This window comes from Vidua chalybeata, chromosome 20 (assembly GCF_026979565.1).
Source record: "Vidua chalybeata isolate OUT-0048 chromosome 20, bVidCha1 merged haplotype, whole genome shotgun sequence".
Lineage (NCBI taxonomy): Eukaryota > Metazoa > Chordata > Aves > Passeriformes > Viduidae > Vidua > Vidua chalybeata.
Window position 1 is genome coordinate 9,318,551 of NC_071549.1, and position 21,881 is coordinate 9,340,431.

At 42.9% G+C, this 21,881-nt stretch overlaps 1 protein-coding gene across 12 annotated transcripts in view; it reads right to left on the reverse strand.

Moving 5' to 3' along the window:
- BCAS3 (BCAS3 microtubule associated cell migration factor) overlaps nucleotides 1-21,881 on the reverse strand; it is a 299,398-nt gene that overhangs the window by 165,951 nt on the left and 111,566 nt on the right. For 11 of the 12 annotated variants that reach the window (XR_008434298.1, XM_053960985.1, XM_053960983.1 and 8 more), the window contains 3 exons: nucleotides 11,522-11,622; nucleotides 8,348-8,544; nucleotides 6,442-6,539 (listed from right to left, as the gene is read on the reverse strand). Coding sequence is in view for 11 of the 12 variants with exons in the window: in XM_053960985.1 (XP_053816960.1) it covers nucleotides 6,442-6,539; nucleotides 8,348-8,544; nucleotides 11,522-11,622 (396 nt within the window). In the remaining variant the exon portion in view is untranslated. Of the gene's footprint in view, nucleotides 1-5,545; nucleotides 5,866-6,441; nucleotides 6,540-8,347; nucleotides 8,545-11,521; nucleotides 11,623-21,881 lie in introns of those variants that run through there. The other variant, XM_053960992.1, reaches the window with a different exon arrangement.

Consider the following 21,881-nt stretch of genomic DNA (forward strand, 5'->3'; position numbering starts at 1 on the left):
ATATGATTAGAATCAACACTTCCCACTTATTCAGAGCTTTAAAGCTACCTACACACAGCATTAACAGCTGTTAATGGAAGATAATTAAGGGGCACATAAGAATCTCGTATTAATGACGAGTTTTTGTTAACTAGCACAAAATACCCAGGATAACAAGGTTATTTTTTCCCCCCTAAAGAAAGCCATGGCATTTCTGTGCTTACACCATGCTCTAGCCCACTGCAGTTTTTCAGCTGATGTGAACTGAAGGTGGCTTCCCCAACTGGAAGTTAGTGGCTCACACTTGAGCAGTGAGACACTGCAGAGGCTGCACTAATGGAGCCCTGTACACGCGTCAGGCAGGTTGTGTGACACGAGAACAACTGTCTGGGAGCAGCAGCACTGTGCCAGTGACCATTATCAGGGCCCCTGGGGGCCCCACTGCAACTTATCTTCCTGTGTGAAGAAAAACCCCATTCCCCTGGATTTGGTTACGATGCTGGGGAGGTCACAGTTCACTCGGGGAGCTGTGACATCGACACAGGAACTGCTGGGCCAAAAATCACCTGGGGTAGGTGAACAAGGAGAGCAGCACCTCCAGGAACCTCAACTGCTTCAATTCAAATTCCACCCGACACAGCAGGGCCTAGACATTGCTGATTTTTGATTTGCACTTGCATCAGTGAAATCAGATGCATGCAGCAGCATTTTTTTAAAGCTGATACGCAATGCAACCACCTTAGAAGAGATGAATTGCTTCAATCACTATTAGACTGCTCAGCTGTACCACAGGCAAACTGGGATGAGGAGTCTCCTCTGTCCCTCGCAGGGTAAAGCTACCCCACATCACCACATTGTGCTGTGGGGACTGAGCTGCCACCTCCAGAACTGACTAAACCACCCACAGTCATCACAGGGTGGAAAATTAAATCAGTATCTAATGATTCTGCTGCCTTTCACTCACTGCTCCCTTGCCTGTCCTCTCCAGTGTACTTCTCCTGCCTCCAGAAAACACCCACCAGTGTTTCAAGACATTAATGCCACTACCATGTATCCCTGCAGCTGAGTCTTTTCCCAGTCCAGGCAATGATCCAGCAGCAAGTGCCCCGTCAGTAGTGTCAGGTCATTTCAATTTCTCCTCACATCTCCCCAGTCTATAGGGCATAGCTGTTTGCAGATGTAATCATGTACACTGCGTTGGCATCTTGGAGCCTGGTGGAGTCAGCTCTGTCTTAAGGCTCTCTTCAAAAATCATCAGATAGCATTTTCTCAAATTAGATGAAATAAATCAAGTTGAAAACATTCTAAGTACCAGAATTTTGCATTATGCAGCTCATGCACACACACACTTAGCAAGGCAGATGAGCTGGATGGAGAGAAAGCACATGTGAGGAAAACGAAGATACCTGAGATATCCCACATGCTGTCACTAGTCAGGGAATCATACATAAAATGTTAAGCATTTAAAATAGATACATTAACAGGATCAGCACAGAAGTTATTCCAGGAAAGAAACATAACTTAAACTCATGTAAATTTAGGCTGACAGGGTGAGTAACTACAAACCAAGCAGTGCTGGGTCGGTTTTTTTGTGTTCCTGAACAGGTGATGGCCCCTAAGAGCAGCTTGTTCTCTGCCCATTATTAAAACCTCTCAATTACTGTGAAGAACAGCCCAGGGGCCAAACCCCTTCCTTGCCTTCAAAGCTCAGCATTATCCTCTGCAGCCCGGAGTGCAATCTCTCTCTGCCACAACAAACCACCTTTATCCCATGCAGGTAATTACAGGTTCAGGTCAAGGACTGCAGCCCGGATTGATTTCACGTCCCCGCAGCCCTGGCTGGCTCCACTCAAGCAGGGCAGCTGGAGCAGCCGTGACACCGGAGCTCCTGGAATGGGAGCCCAGCCCTGCCTCAGCCTGGCATTTATTGCCTGTGGCAGCAGGGCCAGCCTGGGAATTCACCACGTTGGTGACTTCATCTGCCAGCTGCATTCACACATCTTTACTACCTGAATAACTGATCTGCACTGCTCCCAGGCAGCACTTTGTGCTGTACAGCTTTTGGGAATAAATATTTGATTGTGCATACAACAGAAAGGAGCTCAGATGGTTTAAGGTGTGACAGCAGAAGTGTTTATGAAATTCCAAGTGAGAGCATTCAGTAAAGGCTGGACAGTAAAAATTTGTCCCATGGTCTCTGCCTCACAGGTGTGGTGATGAACAAGAAAAGGACAACTCCCTCCCCCACAAAGCCCCAGTGAATTCTTCTGTTCATTAAACCCTCTGCAGGCAGAGCTCTCTGTCCATGACCAGCCAGTCACACACAAAAGAGAGGGAAGTACTAAATTACAAGCTGATTTTAAGTGGGCATTGATTGAAGTAACCAGAAGTGAGCTTAGTATCGTCAGAGTTTCATACAACAGTAATAAACAATCTTCATTAAAAAATGATGTGTGCATCCCCCTGCAGCACAGCACTCACCACGTTTCAGTTGAGAACATTAAGGTTCCCCCCACCCCACACACAATTAATGAGGAAAAGAATCCTCTGAATCTTTTTCTTCTATAAATTAATTTTATTCATTAAATACTGCCATTCACTGAAATCCTTCCCACTCAATTTCAGCATTTATTCTAGGCAAGAAAGAAATAGATTTATGATTCTATTCTGTGATCTCCTCCCAGCAGGAAAGGAAGAGGTTGATGGAAAAAAAAAAGAGATTAGACAATTCCTCAATGTTCTCATCCTCCACTAGCAATGCAACCAAATCATACTTGGCTGATGGGTAAGTGTCCAAAACCTCTTTGTGTGAGGGAATAAACAAGGCTTTCCATAGACAGACACACAGATGCAGCCACTTCTCTTAAATGAGCAGGACTGAGTCACTGAGCACACCTGAGGACCCGAGCCCACACCTGGGGTGCAGCTGAAGGGAAACACTCTGTGTGCACTCAGTGCAGCTCTGTGGGCAAATTCACTGACCAGCAACTGCTGCAGAATCCTTTCCCTGGAGCTCTTGTAGCTCTGAAAGCCCAGAGCTGACTGCCCATACCCCTAATCTGTGCATCATTCATCATTCAGAGTGTCCCAGCAGGTTTGGTTTTTCAGATGTGTAACACATATGATGTATGTCATTCCTTTACAGGTTATAGAATGTAAATTCACAGAGATGCCTGGTTGGTTTGGGTGTGTAAAGAGTGTGACCTTCAGCTGCAGCATCACCTGCACACAGGAGGACTCTTTAAGGTTTCTCTTTCATTTCTGGGCTCATAAATAGAACCTGACTTAGTAAGGCTTAACCCACCTGTGTCAAAGCCGAGCCCAGAGCCTGAGCACACCTCTGGGGAGGAGGGACAGACACCCTCTGCTTGCTGCACACAGTGAGCAGCTCCTACCTGTGCAATGGTTCTGCTGCTGCATTATCACCAAAGGCTTCCTGCTTTACAAAGATTTAAACTCACTGCTGTCCCCCTCTACCATTTCCAGCTGCCAATCTGGAACAGCATCTGGAATTACAGTGCATTCTACCCTTGAGGGTATATTCTCTATGATGCATATGACTAAAATATGTGCATTGAGGGACAAATGTCCAGTAGCTTTAGGTGACTGAATTTTTGCAAACTTTTCTTGGAAAAAATAAACCAGAGAAGAGTGTCTTGGGAGAATTTTGAGTTGAGAGAAGCATACTGTAATATACATTTTTGAAATATATCCAAGTAACCTTTACAGATTCAGCCATCCACCTTGAGAATGCCACTGTAAATTTTCATTATTAACAGCATTAGAGTTCTGCACTTTTTAAATGAAGATTTTTCCAAGTGATCTTATGAGACTGTCCTTAGCACACCACAATTTTACAGACACATGAGGAAAAAAACATGCTTAAATAAAAAAAAAACCACACAAACTGCTTAATAAATGCAACAACAAATTGTCACCAATGGGGGAGAAGGAAGGAAGCTATTGGGAATGGCAGAAGGATAATGGGAGATGATAAACATGTACTTGGAGTCTTTTGATAGGAAGGAGAAGTGATGAGTCAGATAAGCAGAGGCGCCACAGGGGTTGCATCTCCAAGCAACAGGCAATCAAAGCTCCAGATAAGCATCTTCATAAAGTGCAACAGGCCCCAGTGCAGGGGCAGAGCTGAACAATCACTTCCTGGTTCAGCCCAGGCAGGAAAAATTTATGACCTACTTAAAAATCCTTCAAACCTAAAAATGTCTTTTCCATAAAGAACATCAGCTGTGTAGGGCACGCCGTGGGAAGAGCAGGAAATGAGAATACTTGGAGTGGTGGAGTGGAACACAAGAACTCACATGAGCTGTACATGAGTGGTGTTAAAAGCAAACCCTTCCCATCCACAGCTGAGATTAATGGAGTTTTCTGCACATCTTAGAGGTGGGAGGAGAAGAAAATAAGCATAAAATACTCTTCTTTGCTAGGCCCTGTTACAAGAACAGCCTGAAATCTCAAAAACAGCATATATATATTTTCCTTGTGTCTCCTTTACTCTGCAACAATTCACACCCCTAAACCATCACACAATTTAGAATCTGAACCCCTATGTTCTGCATGGGAAAGAGTGAGGATCAGGCAATACAAAACCTGCAAAGAGATGCTAAAATCCCTGAATCAAGAATCAATTCCAACCCAACCTGTCTGGGTGAAGTAAATAAAACACTGCCATCAGCATGTCCCTAACAAAACCCATATATTGTTTACCAGAAACTTATGAAGTGTTGCAACCAAACTGAGTCACTGCTGTACAGTAAATATATTTTCAGTGTCCTAACAATGTTTACAATGGATTTTGGCAATTTTAATATAGACACACATGTTAAAGGCATTACAAATGGGGCTTCATCACAGTCACATGAGTCAGTTCATATTAAAGCCCCATCCACACCTCAGGAAAAGCTGCTCAGCATGGAAGGGGCACAGTCCTGTGTGTCCATTGTTTCTGCTGTAGATGGAGTAACACAGCTTTAGGAAGTGCTACAGTTACAGAATGATCACATCTCAGAATTACTGCACATCCCTGTTACAGGTGAAGGCACTGCTCCTACACAGGAGGGAAAAATCCCCACCCTGATAATGCTGATATCTCTCTCTGTATCAGCTGATAGTGAGGCACAGCTCTGCCATTAATCACTCTGAATCTCAAGTGTCACATATACAGCCTGAAGCACTCCTGTGATTCCAACTTGGAACCTTTTAGGAGCAATAAGCATAGATGAACTAGGCAAAAAAAATCATAACTCATGCATTAATATTTTCTTCTATATCAAACAATTATTTTCAAAATTACTTTGCCATGTAGTAAAGCAAACAAAATTCCCCTTCAATAACCAGCACCAGATGTTTGTCTAAGCCCAACAGGAATTAATTTAACAACTTTTAAATATTTGAAATGGAATTTACAAGGACAATTCTCAATATCCAAAGTAAATGTGGTTACTATTGAACTCTGTTATAAACACATATATGAAATATCCTGTAATACCCAAATAAATTCATTTGGCAAACAATGAAGTATCTTGGACTCAGCATTTACATCAAACAGCAAACAGAGTCTGAAACAGGAGCTTTTATTTTAACTCTCTTTAAACCAACCTTCAGAAACCCCTTTCTGTATGTGTTATAGTCTCTTTTTACAGTTTAACCTCAATCCAATCAGGAGTCTCCAGGGATTTTCAAATCACTAAAGATTAAAATCCTCTCCGACTTGACTGTTTGACTAATGCTGTGTGTTTAATAATTCTACTTGTGAGAGATTTTATTTGACAAAATCCTGCTGTGTGGACCCTCAGACGCTGTGCAGCTGCACTGGAACATAAAGCTCTGCTGCTGCCCTTGTTTCTTTAGACAGGCTGTTCCCCAGCACTGAGGAGAAAAGAGAACTTTATAGTACATCTATTACTCTGTTGATATTAACACAACCACTGTAGTATTAAATCTACACACTCTTTTCAGAGCAGAGCAGTGAAAATGTGCCTATTACACAAACATTAGATAAACTCTCCTGTTGTCCCGACTGGTCACAGAAATCAATTACATTTATGATTACATTTCAATGAAAGCTACTTTATAAACGAGATGGAACTGTAATATTCTATGCTTTAGGCATTCATTAATAAAAGCATTTCAGTGTTAGTATTTGTAAATGTTCTGCTTTTTAGTTTAGGCAATTTTTAGCATTCTATAGCTCATGTTAAACTTTACATAAATAGTGTGTCCACATCTTACCACAATACTGTGACTTCAGATTTAAGTGGTAAGAGGGGGGGGGGGGGGGGGAAATCATCATTATGGCAGAATTGAGTATTTGTATGAGACAGCACTTACCCTGCAGTGCAGAAAACCAGGACAGCCTTGATGGCAAGGATTAGTACACAAGTTACCAGCCAAAACAGAAGAGCAGGTTGATGACTACGGAACAGAAATTGAGGGAATTCCTACCTGAGGTAGCATCGATGACCGTGGAGACGCCGCGCCGGTCGGCCGCGGGCCGCGGTGACCCCGGCATGCTGACGGGCTCCGAGCGCACCGGCTGGATCCTGGCAACCACACAAATCACACACTGAGCCAGGCTGGGAAACACCTTGGAGATCATCAATCCAACCTATGACCTGACACCTCCTCATCAACTAAACCACGGCACTGAGTGCCACGTCCAGTCCTACTTTTAACAGGGGCAGGGATGGTGACTCCACACCTCCCTGGGCAGACAAGTCACAGACAACACCTGGCCACGCTCAGCACGGCCCAATCCCACACAAACAGCTGGGACAAGCAGCAATTTAATTGTGAAATGGCTTAAAAGCTGTTGGAAACTTCTGGTTTCCCTAACTTGATGCAGTTGGGATTGGGATAATCTACCCAGAGACTCAAAGTGGGTATTCCCAAAGAATGGCTCCGATGGGAGCTCTCAGGAAGCCTCAAAGGAAAAAGCTCACCCTACCCAAACTTGGTTAAAAAGCCTCCATTGCCCTCCTCAACAGCAGAATTTTAAAGACCTATTTGTAATTGTTGATTCCTTTTGTAACATAGATCAGTATGACTTCTTTTGATTTCTGCATTCTTTGTGCATGGGTATACACACACATATATATATATATATATATATATTGGAAATCAGGGGAAATGATGATGTCTGGCTCCAGATCAGAAGGCTGAAGGATCTGCTTTAGTAAAACTATACTCTATTACATTAATATACTATTTAGAGAGATACTGTACTGTTCTACATACTTCTTACTTACCTATCTAAAACTAACTCATGACTGACTGCTGAGAGCCCAACAGGATCCCATTGCTGGACCCAACTGCTGGATCCCATTGGTCACTGACCCCAAACAACCTTCACCAGAATCCAACCCAGCGATCACTGCAGGTGAACAATCTCCACACCACATTCCACATGGGGAAAACAAAGGAGCAGAGATAAAGATTGTTTTCTCTTCTTCTCTCTGTGCTTCTCCTGAGAGACAGAATTGTGTCTCTCTGTCTGGAGAATGTGAATGTTACATATATATTAAAGAAAAAAAAAAAAAAGACAGCCACATCCTTACTCATGGCAGTAATTACAAAGAAAAATCACACATTTCAAACCCGTGGATTTCCAGTCCAAGGACAATCTGCCCACTTTTCATGGGATAAGTCATATTATCCATCTCTCTTGCTTTACTCCTAAGAGTTTCAGACACAGTCCCAAACAATCCAAGTTCCTACCACAGAACTTTGGACTTCAAATCACATGCAGAGTCAGGAGCATGGAAACTTGTTAAATCTGGAGTTACTGGGCAGGACACAAGCACTTGGAGCATAAATCTCTTCTACAAATCACCAGTACATGTAAACCCACAGTTACCTTCACTCTCCTTCCTTCCCTTCCCTTCGCCCACCCCCTGCCCCCAATTCCAAATCAGCTGATGTCCAAAACCAGATGAATTAAATACATGAAAAGAATTACAAGGAAGGAAAAAGAGGAGTGGGGAAAAACAAAAACAGGGAGGAGGAAAACATTCCAGAAGTTCACTCACTGCTCCAACACACGGACTGCTGTCTGAATTCATGGCATAAAGCTCCCACTCACGTCTGAGAAAATGAATTTATTAAGCAATGCAGAAACTGTGAAAGGCAAGAGGACACTGAGCAAGGTCACCAGACTTTGTGCTGTCTTTGCCTGCCATGTGCCCAAGAAGGGGCAGCAAAAGGAATCTGAGCTGCTTGGCCTGGACGGATTTTTCTCATTGGTGCATCACGCACTCTTCCGAGACATTCCTCTGGACAAGGCTGATAAAAACTGTGACATATCCTACACACAACAAATGTGAGACAGCTGGGAAGTTGGTTTTATTTTTACCTGAGGCTGTTGAGATCGAGATCATCTGTGTCAAAGTCCAGGAGAGGCTGCGGGGTGTCACTGGGCCCGTGCGACTGCAGCACGGAGGAGCTGGAGGAGATGACGGTGGTTTGGCCTGAGGGATGGATGGTTTTGAACTGGAACTGAGGGCCCATCCACAGGCGCCGATGGGGCCCAGTGTGAGTCACGATTTCCACCTGTGGGAAGGGGATATGGCCAGTGATTAACACAGAGCTGCAACTTCATTAATGAGCGGTTCCTTCGGTATGCTGGACTCTGGAATCCCGCTCTTCTCAAGTGAAAAGGGTGCTCCGAGCCAGGGTGTTCTGAGGAATGTTTAACAAAGCAAAATTGGGGGTGTCTTTGCTAGAGAATGATGCTTCAGCCAAAGCCAAGAGCTTCTTGCTGAGACTTGAAAGCTCATGAACCACCAGCCTCAGGACACTGAACTTCAGTTCTTAAATTGTTCTAATTCTAATTGTTCATCCTGGCCACCACTTCACCTGACCCTGTTCTTTCCTCCCCTTGCCATGATGAAATACACCCCAAAACTGGAATGCTATGACCAACAGGGAACACATTTCTGTTTGAATCTGCATGGAGCTGAGAGAGGAACCAAAAGCCACATCCCCAGACATCCCCCACCCCGAGCAGGGCGAGGGAAGCGCTTCCAGAGAGCTCCTTCCAGCTTTGTTACAGCTGCTTTGTGAAAGTTCACAGCTTAAACTGCTTCCCATGGATACAGTGAGAGCTGGATTGCAAATCACAGCTCCTAATTCCTGTTGGCACATGTGAGGAGAGGCTGGCACGGAGCATCTTGTGGGAAGCACAAGATCCATAACCCAGAGCCATGGGAAGAGTGCAGGGATGAGCCCAGGTCACGCTCAGCACAGGAACACAACCATGGATGTGCCACACACAGGGTCCACACAAACACATCCATTTAACCAAAATTCTGACAATTCAACAGAAGTCGGGTGTTTGTGATCAGGAAAACTGTAAATAAAAGGGTAAACAAAGCACACAACTTCTGTAATCAAGAGAATAGAATCATTAAGATCATGCAATACAAGACTAAAAATCAAAAAGAGCTTTTAAAGATCAGTAAAAGGAAAGATAAAATGAAAATATTAAGCTCTGGTGAACTCATACTTCTAAAACAGAAAACAGAGTATGAAGTTCCTATCAGTTTCTGCTAAAACACCAATCAGCTTCACAGCAGAAATGCAAATTAGCGAGGGAATCCATGAAAACAGATTTTTGTATAGGTACATAGATGTAAACTAGCAGTGATTCTCCATCTATAAGGAGCAATTTGAAACCCTGGGTGATGTCAGTTCTCTGCTAATGTCAGACACCAACCACAGCCTATGCAGCTCTATTTCCAGCTCTGCATTTAGCTCAGCCTAACTCAGCTTGGCTGCAGCCATTTCTGAGGCAAGTAGCTTTTATGCAGCAGCGTAAATTAGGCCACAGATAAAGTAATCTGTGTATTTTAAGCTTGAAACCATCAGTGTCACAGAGCCGAGAGGTAAACAGATGCCTTTGCAATTTTACTGAGGCTATGGCCAGATGTTCCTATTCACTCTCCTGTTGTGTGCAGGACAAACATATTGTATCTACTTCCCACTGACAGCACACATTACCCACTGTTCTAATTGAAAAGTTGAAGTGAAGGGCGGTGTTTTTTCACTGCTTGCTGTTACTGATGATAACAACACTTTAATTTTGAAAAACATCCTTGCACTTTAGGCTTAATCTGAAGTGGCTTGCTCGGGGAGCGCCAGCGTCGCCGTGCTCCAAGGGCTCTCATCACTCCTGCTCTCAGCAGGAATTAAACATTCCAGGAGCATTCTCAGAATTATCTGTGTTCTGTGACATCACTTGAGAATTTTTTTTCCCCTTTATAAATATATTTACTCTTCTAGAGGGATGGATGTGGAGCCATAAACATAGGTTTACCATAATCTCTTTTTCCCTGAGGTTTCACCAAAACAGTAAAATAAGGAAATGCCTCCAAACAGTCCTGGACAGGTGGAAAACTACAGGTGAAAGCTGGTCCCAATGATCTCAGAGATAAAATTCCTGTTGACTGCCCTGATTGAGAGGTTTCATCATCTTTGTGCTCTGAGAAATCAGACACAGCACAAACAAATGAGACACCTCAACGTGCAGCCACATCTGAAACCTCAGACAGGTAAATGAATTCACATGACTGGATTCCCCAGTGAATGCTCCTCCTGGACAGGTCCATGTGGAAACCTAACCTCTCATTTCAGGAAAAAGCTGTGTATGATTTATTCACCAGTGGGAGAAGCAAATCCCATCCATAAATATTTCATATTTATGCCATACACCCCAGCAACACATTTAATGCATCACTCTCATAACAACATTGTTCTTAAACCAGAGGAAACCCACCTAATTTGTCAGAGTGAATTCCATGGATCAGGTACCTTGTAATTGCTTTGGCAAATCCAGAGCATTTGTAAATTTTATTTATTTATTTAACTCTAACCTTTCATTTCTAACAGGAACTAATTCTCAGTGTATTATTCATGACCTACATTCTTACACTGAGGTTCTGTTTTGAGCCAAATGGTCAAGTATTTACTGAGTTCTTACAGAGAAGCTTCATTGACTGAGACAAAGCAAGATTGGATAACAAGACAAAGATTAGACCTAAAGATATAAAAATCTTCCACCAAGTATGATAGTTTTAAAGCAATGCAGTATTTATATCTGGCCAGAAGTCACAGGAATTCTCAGTAGGAAATGATAACCAGGAAAGGAAGGAAGTAAACCAGCTACTGCCCCTTTTTTATGGTCAAAGGAAGGTCACCACCCAAAAGGCACCATCATTCTGCCAACTTCCATCATCCCTGTCCAAAAAGGACCAAGCCAGGAGAAAAAGGGAGGCAGGTCACTTGCTGTTGCCAGCTGAAACTTCCCACTTCACGCTGAGCTTCCCAGGGATGTGGTTGTGTCAGGAGTGCCGGGGCTTCATCTGGTTTGGGACCATCAGATCCATCCCCACGCTCAGCAGCGCAGTCAGTTTTACACACAGCAATACCCTGGCTGTGGAAGTTTACCTCCCACTTGGAGGAAAGTTGTCACTTTTCCTTCCAGTGGCTCCCATGCTGTTTTCCTGACCTGGAAGCCCCCAGAGCATACCTGTGACAGCCACTCCTCATCCTCCTGCCCGCTGTGGTCGGAGGCCAAGCTGTCGTAGGACTCGTGCCGGGTGATGGGCCCAGGGCTCCCCGGTGGCACCACTGGAAAAAACCCACAAAACACAAATCAGACTTACTGTTAAATGCTTTATTTAAAAAAAACCCCACACTTTTAAAATAAGTTAATGGCACAGCAATGTATGTTTTCCTAAATCTGTGACAACAAATTTTCTAGAAGCATAGAAAGAGCTCAAATATTGACATTAAAAGGAGGAAAAGATTCCTGCTCTTTGACTTGGATGTATCCATACAGCCACCAGGATAACCCATTGGCTCTTCTTCTTTTAACCTGAAGTTCTTAAAACACCAATGTATTTTTATATTTCCACATTTTATAATCAACGTTTTTAAAATTTTTTAAAACTGTATTATTGCAGGGTTGACCTTTATGTGTCAAGCTTCCAACCACTAGAAATTTTTACAGCCATGTAGTAAACCCCCCATAATTGGGGTTTTAATGGCAAAGCAGACACAATGGTAGCCATAAATACAGAATGGCGCCTCTGTAAACAGCTTTGCATATATCCATGCATTTTCTGGAATAAAGGGATTTCCATCCTGTTTTGTGTGTCAGTATCTGAAGCTACAGAGCCATTTTTCACACCTCTGGATCACAGAGTGTCCATATTCTCAAACTTGCAATGTCTCAAATTCAGCTCAATGCCCAACTTATTCCAGAATTACTCCAAGTGTCAGAAAACTTAGGACATATTCTTACAAAGGAAGCTCAGGTTGGATATTAGGAAAAATTTCTTCACTGGAAAAGAGTGGTCAAGCAATGGAAGAGGCTGCCCAGGGAAGTGGTGGAGTCACATCCCTGGAAGGGTTCAAACAATGAGCAGAGATGGCACTTCATGGTATGGTTTTGTGGGCATGGCTTGGGCTCAATGGTTTTGGAAGTCTTTTCCAACCTTAATGGTTCTGTGTTTCTATGATAAAGCACCAAGTTTTTCCCATGAGATGCATTAGGAAGAAATTCCTCCCTGGGAGGGTGGGGATGCCCTGGCACAGGTGCCCAGAGCAGCTGTGGCTGGCCCTGAATCCCTGGCAGTGCCCAAGGCCAGGCTGGATGGGGCTTGGAGCAGCCTGGGACAGCTAGTGGGAGGTGTGGAATAAAAGATCTTTAAGGTCTCTCCCAACCCAAACCATCCTGGGATCCTGTGATCTGCCATTTTCCTTGCAATGCCCAGTCTGTGCCTGTGCACACCCACGCCTTGACAGCCCCAGGAGTTATTTCAGCTCTGTCTTCACCAGTTTTCAGATAATACAGAAACCACCTCCATCTGCTTCCTTACATCCGTGACAGACTGAATTCCGTGACTGAGGGATGTGTCTGTCTAGTCCAAACTCCTGTTAGAGAACACACACTCCTTCCTGAGGATTCACAGTACAATCTGAATATGAAATCACAGCACCCACTTCTCTTCCTCAAAGTTTATACTTAAAACCAAAGAAACAAACCCATTATTTTGACCCACTTTGCTGTTGCCCTCATGCTCCCCACATCTCCTGGCTCCCTACTCTGAATCCTGCTGCCTGTTTCAGGGAGCACAGCGGATCAACTGCAGGCTTTCCTGTTACTGAACTCCCTAACAAACTTCATGGCTCCAGCAGATGGTTTTGCTTTCAAACCAACGGGAACTTTATGGACTGATCTAAATTTTTTTTTTTGTTCTTTCTATCCCAGGGGCAACTACCAGAGCTGTCAAGATTAGGGAAGCTGCAAAACCACAGCCCAGGGAGCAGCATCCCCCCTGCTTGGTCACTGTATTTCTCCCTTGGGGAATACTTTTACATTTTACTGGAGGTTCAAGATGGCTTTACAGCGAGAAAGAAATTTGAAAAAACAACTAAGAAGCTGAACCAATGATTAGTTTTGGTGCTGCACTGGAAGCCTTTCCCTGAGGAGCCACAGGTCTTGTGTTTCCACGCAGCTTCCGAGCTCAGCATTAACTCTTTCCACCCAGGAGTGATGAAATGCTGAATTCCATGGAAAAGCTCTGCCTGAGAGTTCACCAGCAGGGCAGCAGTGATAAAGCCTCAGCTGAGGTCAGCCCTCAGTCATTTATTTGGCTGTTTAATAAAGCAGCATTTCTGTGCCACACCTATCACAAAAGCAGCTTAGAGGGGCTGGCTGGGATGGGGGATCCCAGCTCTCCACGGGCCCTACTCCCACCATTCCCAGTGGGAATGTGCAGTGTGCTGGGAGAAGTGACCTTATCAGAGAAGTGATCCTCACTGGAGATCTGCCATCCCTGTGCTGCTTGTTACACATGTTCATATGGGCATCTTTTTCCAAGTTAAAAATGCCCTTGAGGTTGTAGGGACAAACACAGTGTAAAAATGCAAAGCCCCCTTTTTCTCTTTTCCCCCTGTTCTGGGCACACACCTCTCACATCAGTATCAAGCTCCAAGATGAGATTAATTTAACTCTGGAAGGACATTTCCAGGAATTTGAGCTCAGGAGTAATCTTTTATCTTCCAGCTTGAAAATCTGAATTCACACTGGAAATTACAACAGACTCCCACCCATCAATGAGGTTATTCTGATGCTGCAACACAGAGTATTTTGAATTTCTGAAGAATTTCCCAACCACGCAGGATAACAAATAATGAAATTCCAATTCTTGCAAAGCTTTGTAGCAAGTGTTTTTTACTGGTTCTCCTGTAATTTCTCTTTCATTGGGAAAAGTCACAAATGGAGCAGACACAGAGCAGGAGCAAGAAAGCCTTGGCTGCACAGAGATATTTTACTGCAATTGCAGGTGGTTTGTACCTTCCTAAAATGATTAATTCAATGCCTTGTGTCTGAGCCATGCTAACTTTTAACTTTTTCTGTTCTCACACCAACATCTGGAACAAACACATCAAATATCTAAAACTGAGTTTGTTTAACCTAGAAATACACAAACACAAAGTGAAAAGGTACAAAAAATAAAGTGTTTACTAAAAATCTAAGGTGAGAATTCAAACATGCAACTTCTGTCTGTGCAGTATGACAGGACATGAGTTCCTACAGTCTGCTTATTAAATCAATCCCAAAATGAGCATTAAAGGACACTTCTGAAAAACTGGACTGATACCTATAGCAAAAATCAGAGTTTTGCCATCAATATTTGGCAAGGGGCAAAAAGGATCTTTGAGCTGCTCAAAAGTAATAATGGCACCTTTACTCTCTGTCCTCCTTCAAGGGAAAAGGTGACAGCCTCCCTTCTCTGCACTGACAGCATTGATGTTACCATTATATTGAAGGAAGATTGTATCTGGAAAAAACCACATTGCAAATGAAGTTATTTGTGTGATAATTGTTAGTGCCAGGAAAACTGCACAGAAGGGACACAAGTGTCAACACAAGCCAAAGCAAAGGCTGAAATACAGCAGAGCTGATATTTCTCTGGAATTCCAGGACCTGATTCACACAGTTCCATGAATAAGCATGAAAAAAACCCCTAATTGTTTAAAAACTTCTCCATGATATTTACTGACAAGTAAAGAAAACAAACAATTTGTATTAATCTCAAATAATTTGCACAGACATTCCTGCCACGTGAGCAAGACCTAGATAAATACACATTGGAGGAATATTGGAATTAACCCACAGTGGATTTGTTCATGGATGGGCTAATTGTACAATAAATACCTAAAGCTAAGACAAATCTTCCTTCAAAGATTATAAATAATCATCTTTCAGCAGCATAAAAGTGTTGGAACAAAGAACCACTACAGTTCAATTGTAGTGTGAGCACTTATGGCTTTAATTTGGGAACAATAAATCATTAGTTTTACTTAGTTTTGTGTACTTCTCGAACCAAAAGGTTTTCATTTCCTCATTTATAGAAATAAGCTTTGCACAATTCAATTTAATTGAGAGTTATATATGAAATTCCCAATGTGCTTTTCTCTAAGGGCTGCATGTTTGTCCAAATTAAGAGCAAACAAAGGCATTTGAGCACCACAAAGCCTGTTTGTTTGGTGCTGCCTGCCATGCACATGCCTGCAGACACCCAAAGAGCTTGCCTTTCCCATCTCCATAATTATAATTTAATATAATTAACATTAATAATGTCAAATCAGTTTCTAACATGCAGTAAAAACAGGTCAATGTACTCTTAACTAACCCCTCCAGTCTCCAGTGATGTCTGTGGTGAACAGGTACAGGAAAAAAATGACATATCCCTTGTTTTCATAAGAACCCCACCCTAACACCTGATTTTGATGCTTTTTCTCTGGTTCCTCAGTTACATCTAGGTGGTGTAGAGACCTGAGGTAATCACATGATTGTCAACAAATTCAGGGGTCTTTGTGCTGGAATTCAACTCCACAAAGTTGAATTATTTCCTTCATGCCTTTGTTCCACGGCATCACCAGCAGAACGTGATGGTTCTGGTTCATGGAGCCACTCCAAATTCACCACATTCACCTCTCTTCCCTGTTACTGATGTGATCTCAGCTCTGTCAGGGGCTGCTTTTGGTGTCCCACAGCTGTGCAGTTCACATCCAGCAGTTGTTGCTCTGTGCCTCGGGCTCTAGCACTGCTCAAGTGTGACAACAAAGCAAAGGCCAGGATTTCATTTTGGGCAGAACACTCACAGCCATGTTAACAATAAACTGTTTGTAGGCTGGAGATATGCTCCATGTAATTTTTCTTGTGGCTGCACGTTACTGAACAAAGTTCTGGTTTTAATGCAGTTTTCAGCTTGTAAACTCCTACAGGAGCATGGCACGCAAATTAAAATATCCTCTTTTACCCAAAACTGCTCCCTGCTCGTTTTTTTCTTTTCCTGTTAGATCTTTCTGAGATTCTCATATGCATAAATATAGTAAAACTAAGCTTAAAAAGGGCTATAAAGCAGAAGTTTAGCCAGACTGACAGTTATTTCACACCACCAATTGATTAGAGCTGGATTCATTCATTATTTGTGTACTGTCCACAGTTATTTGGAGCTTTATGGACCATCCACTCTCTGTATCAGCACTTTAATAAAGACAGAGGGAACTCTGTATTTAGAAGATTAATTTTTTGCAGATTTTTTTTTTTTTTTTGACAACTGCTTTACTTGCTCCTTACTCACACTGGTCTGACAGTCAACAGCCTGGATTTTTTTCCCCAAGAAAGACTGGTATACATTCCCTGGGCTTAATTTCAGCTTCCGTCTCCAAAGTTCCCTTAGGAGGCCAGTCAAGTACAACGCACTTTTAAATCTGTGCAGAGCTAGAACCCGGTATTATTCACAGGATGGAGCACCTTAAAGCTGCTCAGCACTCAGCCTGTGAGCAGACAATCAGGTGGGCACCACAACAGAACAAATATACTCTTTTCTGAGTTAAAGAATAATTTCAACTGCACGAACCCACGGTGAAATCCATCTGATGGCCATCTTTAAAGTATTATGGAAGAGGTAACTATTTCTATAATTCACCGACTTCAAAAGTATGTTTGACATTATTGTCGGGAAAATTATGTTAACCATGGATTACTGTTACAATCAAAGTATGTAGTGAGAAGTCAAGAGGCTTAGTAGTAAATTTTCAAAGCGGTGCGTGGGGATTTACCCGTTTGACTCCCATTAACGGCAATGGGAGGCGCGCGGCGAAATCCCCGCACGCCGCTTTGAAAACTGACCCCTGCGTGCTCACGGACCCTGCTCTAAGGACTTCCAGATGACCATGCAAGAGGAGGAAAGAACCATTTCAGCATGTGCCCTTGTTCATTACTGTTGTTTGTACACATCTGAAAGTGTTTGAGTTGCTGTGCCGGCGCTGTTTCCAGCGGTCGGTTTATAACGCGCGCCTTAGGGCGGGCGAGCTGGGGCTGAGCTGATGAAGCCACGCACAGGCCCAGGTGTGTCCCTGCATCAGAACCTCAACAGGCACATTCCCAGCAGCCAGTGCACCTTGCAGAGTTCATTGTCACCTGTATTATTTCACAAGTATTTCATGAGAATGTATCATGAGTTACTCCACTGCTCACTCAACGATTTACCTATTTACCCAAATCACTCAGTGCTCTGCCAGAAATTAAATCTGCTTCCTTTAACACTCAGTCCTGGTTCTTGCAGGGAGCAGAAAGTGCAGGCTACAGTTTTAGGGAAATGTAGTTTTCCCTAAAAAAAAAAAATACCATGAACTCAATTTCATTAGAAACACATTTTCTGGAAGAGGAAGGGGAGGCAGATTAATCTGCAATCTGTCATGCCTCCAAGTGTAAGAGGCAAACTTGAAAATTCCATTTTCACCATTTGTGACTCTTTCCAGGAAAACCCAAACACATTCTGCTTGGAATCAGTTTTCTCCAGGAATATTGTAACCTTAGTCATAAATATATATATATATATATATATATATATATATAGTACTACTATATTATATATACATACACATATATGTAATATAGTAGTACTATAATAAAGTAGAATTTCATGACGATTCAATTATTTGAGGCAACATTGGGTAGAAAGAATAAAATGGCAAAGTGAGAATCTAGAAAATGGAAAAATGGCTTCTCTGGCACTCTGATTTTGCAGTTTTAAGCCTGGAACACTCAACTGACACAACTTGGTGGCAAGGCCCTCACCTGTGGCACTGGGTACAGCTGATGGGCAGGAGTTTGAGCACCATTCACATGACCAGCACAGGAAAATGAGGCAGGTGGAAATGTTCACCCATATCCCATGGCTTGTTCCAGCTCCTCTCCACAGCAGCTCAAGTGACCTCAGGTGAAACTCCCCCACTCCAGGGCAAGGTCAGAGCTGGGTTTGGATAGCAGTGGACTCCAGAAATGGGCTATGTTCACCTGGCCAAGAGCAGAACCAGTAAAGCCCAGCAGAGATGCTGGAATGGAGCAGCTGAAACTGCCCCAAGCTCCTGCTTGAGCATGGCCCTGCCACAGAGCCAGAGCAGAAAGAGGCTTTGAACACCTCGTAACCACACAGCAGAGTAATTGTTGTTACTGCACAGGCTCTGCTTTTGATCAGTTTTACTGTTTGAAACCCAGCTCGTTGTGACAGACATTGAACATACCCAGAGCAAGAGCAGCTCTGGCCTCCCCAGAAATGTTACACAACTCTATAGTTACATATATAGAAGGGGATGTACCAGCACCTGCATTCCTCCATCCCAAATCCACTGTTAAAGATGCACCCTCAAAAGAATGCAAGGAGAAAGGAAGAGGTACAGCACTAAATGGGATTATCAGTCCAGTTCATTCCGCTGTGAGCAGAGCAGCACCATGCTCTGCTGTGCACTGAGGAGGGCTGGAGGACCAGAATGTCCAGATTCCTCCATGGAATGTGGCACTCCTTGGCTGTCATTCCAGGCATCACAGCTTGGTTTTCACAGTGTCTGTGTTCACAGCACACATTCACAGTTATTTAATACACTCTCTTACACTATCTTACCCTCAGACTTTCCACAATACTCACTATCTCTGTGGATGTAATTTTTATTTCTGTCAGTGGAATGTATGAAAGGAACATAAAAGGAGCCATAAAGAACCACGATGCTGCTTGGAGACAGAAGTCTTGCCCAGGGTGAACAGCTTTCATTAGAGGGAGCAGGAAGTGCAAACATGATGTCAGAGCTACAGAGATTATCTGTATAAATGGTGTTATCATTTAACCCAAACAAACTGCAGGGAAAGGCTCACCCCCTCCCTTTGAAGACAATGGACAATTACTAAATTGGACTTATAATGAAAGCCATTTTCAGTGAAACACAAGATATGTGCAACAGTTGCTCCAGCAATGAAAATCTGTTATAACAGCCAAAAGTCAAAGGCAGCTATAAATACAGGCCTTAATCTTTTCAAGAATCCCTTAACGAAGCCTATAAAACTGATTGTATCTTCAGGCCTAACTCAAGTGCAAATTCTTTCTCAGAAAAATGTAACAGCCCTGCAAGTAGGACTTGGAGAGCAGTACAGGGACAAGGAAGGAGTATACAGAGTGCTGGTTTGAATGCTCACATCTTGGAATACAAATTACATTGCATTTAGAATAAACAATTAATGAGACAGCAGAAGCCTCAGCTACAGGTCCATTTTTCTGAGAGAGAAACAATTTCCAGAAGCGGTCAGAGCGGGATGCAGAAGCACTGCATCTTTCCTTTTAACACAACAGAAATGCTCTTTGATTATTTAAAAGCCAATTGCAAAGATCTGTCTTCAAAACCTCCTATTGCAGGTTTAATAGCAAAGAGGTGCAAGTACACTTACCAGCAACACGGGAGTAAAGTACAGACTTTTGTTTTAACAAAATCTATATTTATACGATTACATTTCCTATGGTTGAGGGCAGCTGTAATTAATGGATTTCCCTCCTTCCCCTAATGCAGTCATTTGTCAATTTAAACACAGAATGCCCAATCAATTTTGATGTATTTAGTAAGCAATTTGTCAGAGTACTGCACACCAGTTAATATATTAATTCTTGTCACTGGCCCACTTCTGACAACTGTAGGCCATGTCCATGAAATTGGTCCTGATGAGCCAAAACCCTTGCTTGGAATGTGAAGGTGCTCTTTGCAGAGGCAGAGGGGAGAAATCAGATCTCAGTCTATTCAATACCTTTTTGGGGCAGTTTTTGGTCAATTTTAGGGGGTTTATTCATTAATGTGTTAATTTGTCACGTTTCAGATGTTGCATCTACTGTGCAATAGAAAAGTGAATTCAGAGTGGAGAGAAAAGGAAGAAAGGAAAGAAATACGAAATGAGGATGTCAGACTTTCTAGTGATGCAGAGTTACCTATTACCATGGCAATTCCATTATGTGCCATGAACACTGACTGTGAATTCAAACATGTAAAAAACACGTGAAAGCAGTCACACAAAGGAAACAAGGAATAAGTCAGTCAAATATGCAAAACTTCAGGTAAAAGAGAGGAAAGAATTCATTTGAAAGAAACCTGAACACAGCCAGGGGATTGTCACGGACATGGAAAGCACATCTTAACAGCATCCTCAAGAGTTTATACAACCCAAAGCATCTTAATTCCTAAGTACCAAACAGCAGGAAGAAGGCAGGATTTAAAGAGTAATTAATGACAAAACTTGGCAATTCTGTGGAGAAAGCTTAAACATTGCAAGTTCCTGTGGACACCAAAACCCTCCCGTGCACACGTGCAGTGCCTGGCACAACTCTCCTCCCTGCCAGGCCTGCTAGGACACTTTACACCACATGATGCTATTTATGTTATAGCAAAAACATCTAGGAAGAATAAAATGTGACTCAGATTTCCTTCTGTTGTGGTTAGATTTGGAAGTTGCTCAGGACACAGGTGAATGAAGAGGGAATATCAGAGGCACAAATAAGGTAGAATATTATGTAGTAAATGTGAGGAGTGTAGAGAAATATCTGATACCTAAAACCCAGCACTGAAAACCTGAGGATTGTAATTAATCCAGGAGTTTGTGGGATGGACTCATGGGAACAAGTGAGCCTGGAATCTGCTCTGTCAGAAGGAGCTCTCAGGACTGGTGATATTCTCTCTGACCTGCTGCAGAGTTTGGATCAGGATCCTGACACTTCCTGCAGGCCAGCAGGTTGTGGAATTTAACATGCAAGTTCACTTTCAAGCCATGAACTTACAGAAAGCTGTAAATCCTTCACTTCCCACCTTCTCACCTGTGCAGCAGCCCGAGCTGTGGCAACGTGCTCAGGTAGACACGAGCTGCACACACTGATGCAGGTTTCTGCAGCAGATGTCACAGATGACCTCAAAGCAAGGAAACAGCTGTGCTGATCCACTTACAAATACCCTTGGGATAAAGGTCTTGGACACTTGTTGTACAAAACATTTTTTCAAACAATGGTTCCTTGTTCCTTCCTTTCTAGCTGCAAATAAAACTTTCAGATTCTTTAAAAACATTAAAAGCTGAACCGTGTGTTGATAACCTAACGCAGGATTTTTTGAATATTCTCTGTTAAGCACAAGAAGTCACCGGCCTGGTTTATATTGTTCAAAGACTAAGGAAGATTTTGGCCTTGTGTTTTGGCATCAAACCTCTTATTTATGAAAACCTGGCTGTGCAGCCCTCCAAGCAGCCTGCCAGACATCTCATTGTTCTGCCCGGCTGCTGACAGAGGTACTCTGTGCTAAAAAGCACACTGAGGGTTTTTCAATGACCCAGGGGGCAAAGGTCACTTATTATAAATGGATAATGAGACCTAATGCAATGTTCTGAGTGTGGACAAAGAAAGGGTCTATCCATACCCCCTTGTGACTTGGTCATTCAGGCTTTTATTTCCCCTGCACACTTAATGGAGCCGAACAATCGGCAGAAATGCTGTAGAGAAACGGAGAGA